The sequence below is a fragment of the Semicossyphus pulcher genome, unplaced genomic scaffold (assembly GCF_022749685.1).
Source record: "Semicossyphus pulcher isolate SPU_LCO1_2020_fin unplaced genomic scaffold, fSemPul1.0.p SCAF_13, whole genome shotgun sequence".
NCBI lineage: Eukaryota > Metazoa > Chordata > Actinopteri > Labriformes > Labridae > Semicossyphus > Semicossyphus pulcher.
In genome coordinates, this window is record NW_027211637.1 from 31,985,001 (window position 1) to 31,994,412 (window position 9,412).

The 9,412-nt window shown below is 45.3% G+C and overlaps 1 protein-coding gene across 1 annotated transcript in view; it reads left to right on the top strand.

The window, feature by feature from the left end:
* The window catches only part of LOC138589418 (plexin A3-like), a gene marked incomplete at both ends in the record, with an annotated part of 60,274 nt that extends 54,175 nt beyond the window's left edge, over window positions 1–6,099 (top strand). Inside the window, 5 exons of the mRNA XM_069659680.1 lie at window positions 215–338; window positions 418–574; window positions 1,096–1,195; window positions 1,808–1,922; window positions 5,899–6,099. Coding sequence (XP_069515781.1) covers window positions 215–338; window positions 418–574; window positions 1,096–1,195; window positions 1,808–1,922; window positions 5,899–6,099 — 697 coding nt within the window. The remainder of the gene's footprint in view (window positions 1–214; window positions 339–417; window positions 575–1,095; window positions 1,196–1,807; window positions 1,923–5,898) is intronic.
* Between the last annotated feature and the right edge of the window lie 3,313 nt (window positions 6,100–9,412).

Here is a 9,412-nt window from a genome sequence, read left to right on the forward strand (position 1 = left end):
CACAGAGAGAGAGAGAGACACAGAGACACAGAGGAATCATGGGAAGAAAGATTTGTTTTTCGTAAAAATTACTCAGAAGCATCAATGTGTTTAATTTTTCTTTTTTTTTAAACTTGTGATTAAGGAAATAATTTGGAAAAAATTCTTAGTTAAGTTATAAATTAAAAAAAATGGGACATTTGGTTGACCCTGCTGTGACCTTTGACCCCTCCAGGTGTTCCAGACAGGAAGCATGTGACAAGTGGGAGGAGCCTCAGCACTTCAACACCCGGCTGGACCAATGTGTGGACATCTCTGTTTCCCCGAGCAACATGTCTGTTACCTCACCGGCCACACAGGTACACACACACTTACACACTAACAGGCCAACACACACACACACTCACACACACACTGACTCTCTCCCTCTCTCTGTAGTTAACCATTCGGGTGCAGAACGTCCCGGCTCTGTCGGGGGGCGTGTCCTGTGTGTTTGAGGAGCTGAGTGAAACACCTGGAGAGGTGCTGGCTAAAGGTCAGGTGATGTGCCTGTCCCCGTCACTGAGAGACCTGCCGACACAAACACACTCCTATGGTAAGACACACACACACACGCACACGCACACGCACACGCACACGCACACGCACACACACACTGTACTGTGTTTTATTAAGTATCCATAACCTGCCTTTTCTCGTTCCAAGGAGTGCTGAGATTCTCCGACAGTCTTTAAATGCATCAGACATCGTCAAACCAAACCCCATTCAAAAAACAGTCATTTTAAAGTCGTGTTCTTGTCGTCTCACAGACAGACCTGACAAAGCATGACCTCCTGCCTCCTGCTGTAGTTCTCTCAGCATCCTCTCAGCCTGTTTATTGTCATTAAATCTCAGTAACATCTGTTTGTTGTGGCTTCATAGCGCTGTAGTGAGACAGATCTCAGCCCACGTGTGACTTGCTAGATACAGTGAAACTGCCACTCAGCGGAGACAGATGGACAGGCGCTCCACAGCTGAAACAGAACGCCGGTAGTTGGTGTTCCTGGAGGAGGAGACGACCTGGGATGAGAACATGTTGTGATATCAGAGGAAGTAACATCACGACCTTTATTTCAGGAGAGAAGCGAGTCGTCCAGCTGAGCCTGCGCTCCACAGAGACGGGACATCAGTTCATCACCACCAACTTCATCTTCTACAACTGCTCTGTGCTCAACTCGTAAGTCTAGCCTCATCTCCTCTCGTTTGTTTCAGGTTTGAGCCTTTTTTTTAATAAACACGTGCAGGAGAGACCAAAGAGGCGGGGCAACAGAGAAAGGGCCGGGGTGGTTGTCATATCTCCTGACTCCTTCCTTTCTGTTGTTGATCCTTTTTTAGGTAGTTTTTGGGCATTTATTGATTAAAAAGTAGGAAAGATGGAGGAGAGAGCAGAGGGCCGGGGCTGGAATCAAATATCTTCTTCCCTCCCCCTCTTGGACACAGTACACACAGTAACTGCCCCTCTTTTCCCCTGAGACGGTTTAAAGTCTTTAACATGCTGCTGTGGATAGCTGGAGGACACACACACACACACACACACAGTCACGTTTCTTTCATCTCTGTGAACACCTGCTCAGGTTTCATGCAGGTATGCTGTGTGAGTCAGACACTCAAAAACACCACAAACACACCGTCCTGCTGCCACAAATACTCACTACAGCACCACATAAGGATTCATCCGCCGCTGAAAATAGTCCCATTATTTCATATGGCAAGAAATAAGATATTCTCTTTATTTAACCTTTAACCTCTGTCCCTTCGTACTCCTCATGTTGTTCTTTCCGTCTCTCAGGTGCACTTCCTGTGTCAGCAGCATGTTTCCGTGTCACTGGTGTAAATATCGCCATGTCTGCACCAACAACCTGCAGGACTGCTCGTTCCAGGAGGGCCGAGTCAGCAACATGGAGGTACAGAACACACACACACACACACACACACACACACAGGAACAAGGGACCATCAATTTGACCCTGGGTTTTGCCTCTCAGGCTACAAACGAACGGAGGTTCTCTCTGCAGCTGCTTCTCAGGGTGATAAAAAAGACCACCGTAGTCAAATATTACACGCCCAATAATGTCTTAAATCTGCTTTAATTGAACATAAAGAATATGTTTCATATTAAATAAAGCACTACTTCATTTAAGATTCTTCTAATATATATATATTGCTCACTGAGGTGTGTTTAAGTGACGTTAGTGTGTTATAAAAATTCTAATAATAAAGCAGTTATTAGACTTTCATTATCTACGTTATTTTTTATAATGAGTTAAACAGAGTTAGCTTGTTTGTAGTTTTATTTTCTCTCTGCTCGTTTGTGTGAGGAGGAAGACGAAGCTGAGCAGCAGTGATGAAGGTCAGGGCTGCTCTCTGTCATTACATGGTTCAGTAAACAACAGTAAAGCTTCAGGTCAACAGTGAAGGGCACACACACACACACACACACACACACACACACACTCAGTTTAAAGCTCTCCTTGCTGATGCGTTCAAGGACTCTGTGACGGATGTGATTTAAGAATCTGCAGCTGAGACGTTTCGACAAAGACGATGAAGATGAACAGACTGTGATGTTGTTTAATGTAAACATGACAGAAGAACAGACGTGACTCTCTGACTGAAATCGATCAGCTGGGATGTGAATTATTCAGGAGTCTAAAAATGCTCCAAACGTGAGCCTGCAGGGCAGACGGCACGCTCGCTTCCTTTGCTCCCTTTGTTCACGTGTGATCGCTGACTCTGCAGGCTGGGATCAAGAAGCTGCTGAAAGAGACAAACATGCAAACATTTAACAGGTTGTTCGGCTGAAACAAAAGAAAGGTGAAGATCAACAGACTGAAATGAAACCTTGTTTATCAGAGCAGCTCGTCAGGAACACAAGTGACCTGGTTCGGGTCACTTTGGGCCCAAAGGTCAGCAATCAGACTAAACAGATGACTGCTGAGTGTTTTAACGAGCTGCTCTCAGTCTGCCCCTTATCTCGTTAGCAGAGGGGGGGGTCGCACTGTTTGGGCGTCTCGTTGACGTGATTGGTGCTCGGTATCATTACAGGGTGACAGTAACAACCTCTGATTGGCTAATTGGTTAATAGGAGATGAATAGGCACTTAATTGACATGAAAGCGTCCAATCACAGCAATTAATGTTAATTACAAGGCAATTAGGCAGACTAAAGAGAGAGAGGAGAGCGAGAGAGAGACGAAGACGAAGGGAAAGACGTGGGTATCTGTCTCTGCTATTTAAACCTTTTCCAACCAGGTCTCTTTCACAATAAAAGCCTCCCAAAAAAGACGTGACGAAGAGACTCTGCTCTGATTATCGCCTCATCTGCAGCTGAAAATAAAACACGTCTGTCAGCAGAAAGGAAAGAGACGGAGCAGCAGCTGCAGGAGCAGAGAAGAAATCTCCTTTTTATAGTTTGAGTTGCTCAAAAACAAAAAGATCTGAATGTGTAAAAATAGATTTATTTACTGAATACATGTAAAGAAAACAAGTCTGACGAGCTCAGAGGAAGTTCAGAGACGTTGGAGACGCCTGGGTCACTGAAAATGTTCTACGTGTTATTGTCAGATGGATGATTATGATGAAGTGGTTGCTTTTCAAGAAGATGACTCTGGATAATATGCTGTTACTACAGCTCCACCCCCTCACCAAACATGGTCACTTCCTCCCAAAAACCCAAACTTGAGACTTAAAAACAAACATAGTTCTCAAACCAGCGAGGGACTCACGTTCACTTCAGCATCTGATTTAACCAGAGGGTCTTCAACCCTGACATATGGACAGTAAGGGAAACCACAACTACACGTTAAAAGATTCTGTCTGCGCAGGAGAGCTCGGCTGCTGATCCCGCCCCTTCCTCCACCCAGAACACACCTTTACCTTGTGTCGTTGCCGTGTTGCAGATATTCACGCTGATGGAAAGTTCAATGACTGTAGTGTTAGTGTTAGTTACGTCTCCTCTCGCCGTTCCTCCTCTACTCTGCTACTCGGGAACAGAACGCTGCAGGAGCCCCATTTGTCAACAGAGCTGTCAATCATGAGGCCACGCCCCCTTTTTTTACAGCATCTAATAACTAATTAAAAGTAAACTTGTGAGAAAAATGAACTCTTGGACATAAATCAGCATGATAAGAACTAACTATAATGTTTATAGTTTGACTCATGTCCCATGTGTTAACATGGAGGAGGCGGGGCTTATGACCTGTACTGACAGATGATTGAGCTGTCATGTCAACCAAAAACAAATCATCGTTCCCAAGAGGGGGCGTGGCTTTTTTCCCCAATTGGACAAGTTGTCCCCAATTAGCTGGTATTTGCTCTGAAATGTGTCCCTGAAAGGAGACTACACACACACACACACACACACACACACACACTGTCGCTGCTGGTGTCCGCTGTGCTCTGGTCCACTTCCTGTGGAGCTAACGGTCTTTCCTGTCAGTCACAAGGCAATTAATTACCGTGGTGACGCTCATTAATAAAGGTTTCACCCCACTGAGAGACACAGTCAGAGTCTGTGTGTGTGTGTGTGTGTGTGTTTCCAGCAGCCTCAGGAAGTTCAAAGCTGGGATCTGTCACCAGCTGTCCATTACTGAACACTCTCACTGTGTCTCTGCCTCTCAGTGATGACAGACTGCGATAAGATATCTGCCTCCGTCGGCTCCGTGTGTGTGTGTGTGTGTGTGTGTGTGTGTGTTTGTGAGTTACAGTGTGACATAGTGCGAACAGGCTGCGCTGGGGTTTTAATAAATGTCTGTAATCATTTATAATATTTCCAAAAACAATGTCCTTTAATAAAAACAGTACGGCGTCTTTTCTCAGTCGTTTATATTTAAACATTGTTGACTTGTGAGAAGTGAAAACGTACCTGTGTTTGTCGTTTAAAGGTCCTTAACATTCACAGCACAGGTGGTTTAACTCGCGCTAACAGGAGAAAAAGAAGCGTATTAATAATTTGTGATGCTGCCACATTTAAAGCCGTACTGCTTAATTATTTATATTGAAAATGGATGAAATGTGTGTGTGTGTAATGTTAAAGTGTTTCTTGATGTTGTCGCTCCACAGTGAAGTGTCAGCACCTGTTAGCTTCTGTTAGCTTCTGTTAGCTCCTCAGCAGACAGACACAGTGAGACTCTTTTTACATGGTGCAGCATTTAGAAGCTAAAGAGACAGACGTGAACCTGAGGATGTGGCGGAGACCAAAGCAGAGCTAAAAGAGCGTCAATGTTAGATCCTTCGACCACTCTTTGTTTTGTGCCTGCCACGTTTGGAAAAAGCTGCTGATGCTAACATGTTAGCTTCACCTGCTTTATAAACTGATGATTCTGTCTTACTGAGTTTAGAGGCTGAGCAGTTTGGTTGAGCTCAGCAGCTAAAATAGCTCAAGATAGCTAATGGTATATAGCAGCTATAAAGTTTCAGATCATCATGAACAGTTTGAAATCAGCTTACACAGTGTAGGCCTAGCTGCAGGGCTAGCTAACAGGTCAGCCAAGATGACTTCTTTACAGTTAGCTGATGTTTTATTTAAAGGGCTAAAATAGTACATTTGGTTTACAGCAGTCGTTTGATATTTGTCGGCATTCTTTATTTAAACACCTCACACAGTTTGATCTGCGTTAGCTTTATTTTAGTATCTACATGATGTTATTAGCTTATGGTTAATCATCATTGATCGTCCAGTTTAACAGCCGCTGTAGATGATTAAATTTAAAGCTTTTAAAAACTAATAAAAAACATTTGTATACGTCTGTGAAGAACTTCAGTCGGGCTTTAAGAGGCCAATCAGTTGGAAACTAAACCTTATTTCACTCTACCTGGTCAAACTCAGGGACATGCTTACACTGAACACAGTGTTTGACTCATCACCTCTCTCTCTCCGTAGGGTTGTCCTCAGATCCTCCCAACCTCTGACATCCTGGTCCCGGCTGGGATGGTTCGTCCAATCACGCTGCGAGCTCGTAACCTCCCCCAGCCTCAGTCGGGGCAGAAGAACTATGAGTGTGTGTTCAACATCCAGGGAAAAGTCCAACGCATCCCCGCTGTCCGCTTCAACTCCTCCTGCATCCAGTGTCAGAACACCTCGGTGAGACAGACTACACTACCCAGCATGCACTGCTCCTACAGGGCTACGACAAGAGGGCTTACAGTGTAAAGAATGTGATACACTGCATGTAGCAGCAGTACTTGAAGTAGTAACAGCATTCATAGTGCTAGCAGAGTAGCATAGAGAAGTGGTAATACTGTGCTGAAGAAGCAGCTGTTGTCATGGATACAGTAGGAGGGCTAGTAACCGTAGTGACAGTAGTACTTGTTGAAGTAATGTTAATAATGGCTGCAGTAGTCGTACTTGCATTGATAAATGGATGACATCATCATCTGACAACAGCCTCGACCTTTCACCCCGACACCCTCTGTCTCTCTGGCTGTCATGGCTACCTCAGGATTTGATACGACCCTTTGACCTCCAGGGGTCAGAGGTCAGGCTGCAGGTGGACAGAGAGTATTGATGTGTCTGACTGGGATTCAAATATCACACACACACACACACACACACACACACACACACACACACACACACAGATTGATTATTGTCCTTTACTGAGATGACACTCGCCATCCACCGTCCTGCATCTAAAACACACACACACACACACACACACACACACACACACACACACACAGCAACTGTTGTCCGTCTGCTTGCGCTCATTTCCTGTCCTTCATCTGTCTTCCTGTCGTTGAGCCCGCCCCGCAGACGCCTCACACACACACGCACACACACCCATTATTCAATGACATACCACTGCTAAATGCAGACAGCACACACACACACACACACACACACTTACATACAGATGGTCAGAATGTGTGTGTGCGTCTGTATTTAATTAAGTTACTACTCCCAGAGGAAATTGGCCATTTAGTACAACAGCACACACACACACACACACACACACACACACAGTCTTAGAATAAAGCACAGTGTCAGTGCTTGTTTCCTGCACACAGGAGGATTTACAGACTCACGTGGTTTCACTGGATGTAGAGATCGCTGTCGGCTCGAGCAGATGTGTGAGACACAAATAAAGCACCTACAGGAGTTCATCATTTTTGTGAGATGTCTGTGTGTCTATGGAGCTGGAGTCAGGACAGGGTTAGCTTAGCTTAGCATTAAGACTGGAAGCGAATGGAAACAGCTAGCCTAGCTCCGTCTGTTGTATCTTCTGTGTCTGATCTGTTGAAAAACAGAGAACAAACACCACCTGTGATTTTAGGATCAGTTCTGGATCGATTTCTATTTCCTGCTCGTGAGTCTGCTCCGTCGCTCGCTGCAGATGTTCGCCGTGTGTCGTAGTCTGGATGGATGATCATGTGATGAAGTTCACGTGTGGAAGCAGAAAGCTGATCGATGAAAGCTTGATGTGAGCAGACAGAGGGCGGTGAATGCTCTCATGTTTCCTCTCCTCTTCCTCACCTCCTCCTTTATTCTGCCCTCTCATATATCTCGTTTCTCTCCTCCTTTTATCATCCATTCTTTATCCATTTTGCTACATAAAAGGTTGAATATTAAATAAATAAGACATTGATATTTAGGACTTATACCGGTCCAGAGTCAGGAAGCGGGCAGCTGACATCACAGCAGACCCTTCACACCCCGGACACACACTGTTTAAGCTCCTCCCCTCCGGCAGGCGTTACAGAGCGCTGACACAGGAACATCCACTGTACCTGAGAACGTTCACCTCATTGTATGGACACACCTTTAATCATGTAAATATCATCCCTCATCTGACACGGCTCAGTGTGTCGGCCTCCCTCATGTCATCTGCAGCATCATTACATTCATATTATTTCAGCGTCCTTTGCACTCCTCAGTAGCGTGTGCACATTAGTTTAATGTTTAATCTTTAATGCTTGTACATAGAGAATCAAATTCCTTGTATGTGTACCTGGCCAATAAATCTGATCAGATCAATAGGATTGATAATAGTTCATCATCCAGTGTAGACCTCTCTCTGTGTTTGCGTCTGTTCAGAGTCACCAGACCCTCCCGTGTTCCCACATCTTTGTAAAACATTTTGTCATCACTGAACCAGGAAGTGTTCTTGAGATGACCTCTTGTACAGAAGGAGACAGGAAACAGAATGTCAGATAATAAATGTAACATTCACGTGTTGGACTGGAGCAGCAGAAAGCTCACCGATCAGATTCTTCCTCGTCCTCGCCTCATGAAGAGTTCGGCTGAAGTTCGTTCTTTCTTTGAGTTTTGTTTCAAAATAAATCTGAAATAAAAATCATGCGTTGGCATTAACGCACGTATTTTAAGGCACCAGCTGTAGAGGGCGCTCACATGCAGACAAATAAAATGCAGAAGAATCAACAAATTCATGTAAATAAAAATAAAGTAAAACATGGCTCCTGCACGCTCAATAAAGCCTGAGAGCCAATAAAAAGAGAGTTTAACCCTTTAATGTTACTTTATTTATAGTGTGAATGAAGTGTCTCCTTCAGGGCGGCCCTGTCAGCGTTTATCACACAAAGGAGCAACTTCGCGGAAGGAGTTCTTCCGAAGCAGGGCTGCGTGCGGACAAGATCAGACAACAGATACAAGAAATCATGCTACGTTTAGCATCCTGTTGCAACAAGGCCAAATGAGTTGGTTTAGGAATAAGTCCCGCCTCTGACTGGGCAGACAGCCAATCATAGTTTAGGAGGGTTGGCACGCTGACTGGGCTTGCAAAGTGAGGCTGCAGCATTTGCACAGAGAAGGGGTTAGGTGTTTGTAGAGCCACACAAACACTCTGAGGAGCATCTCGCCCTGAGCGGGGGTTCTATTATTGTCTTATCTGAGCAGGTTTACTGCAGGGGTGTCCACGGGGCGGCCTGCGGTGGCCAATCAGATTTCAGGGGAGGCCCATGTCACCTAAGGGCATCCCCCCAACACACCCCTGCATTTATTATTTATACTTTGTAGTTTTCAACACACGTGCAAAAGGTGAGATGCTCCTCGGGCGTGTGTTTGTATCTTATATGACGACCAAACTACATCAGAAAAGACTGTCACATGGTGAAGCTTGGTCAGAGCTGCAGCTGAACACGCTCCAGCTCTCAGCAGAAGAAGAAAAGACTGACACAGAAGCAGCTTTGACACACACACACACACACACAGTCCCGCTGCTGTTGCCAGGCACCTCTGACCCCATAGCGTCCGGGCATAGGGATTACCATGGGGACGACAGATCCACACTCCCACTCCGACAGTGTCCACCAGCTCTGTGACATTCAGACCCAGCAGGAGAGAGAGGGGAGTGAGAGGGGAGTGAGAGGGGAGAGAGACGGAGAGAAAAACCCAGACAGAAGCAGGAAGAGAAGTACCGACGAGAGAGAGGAGGGAA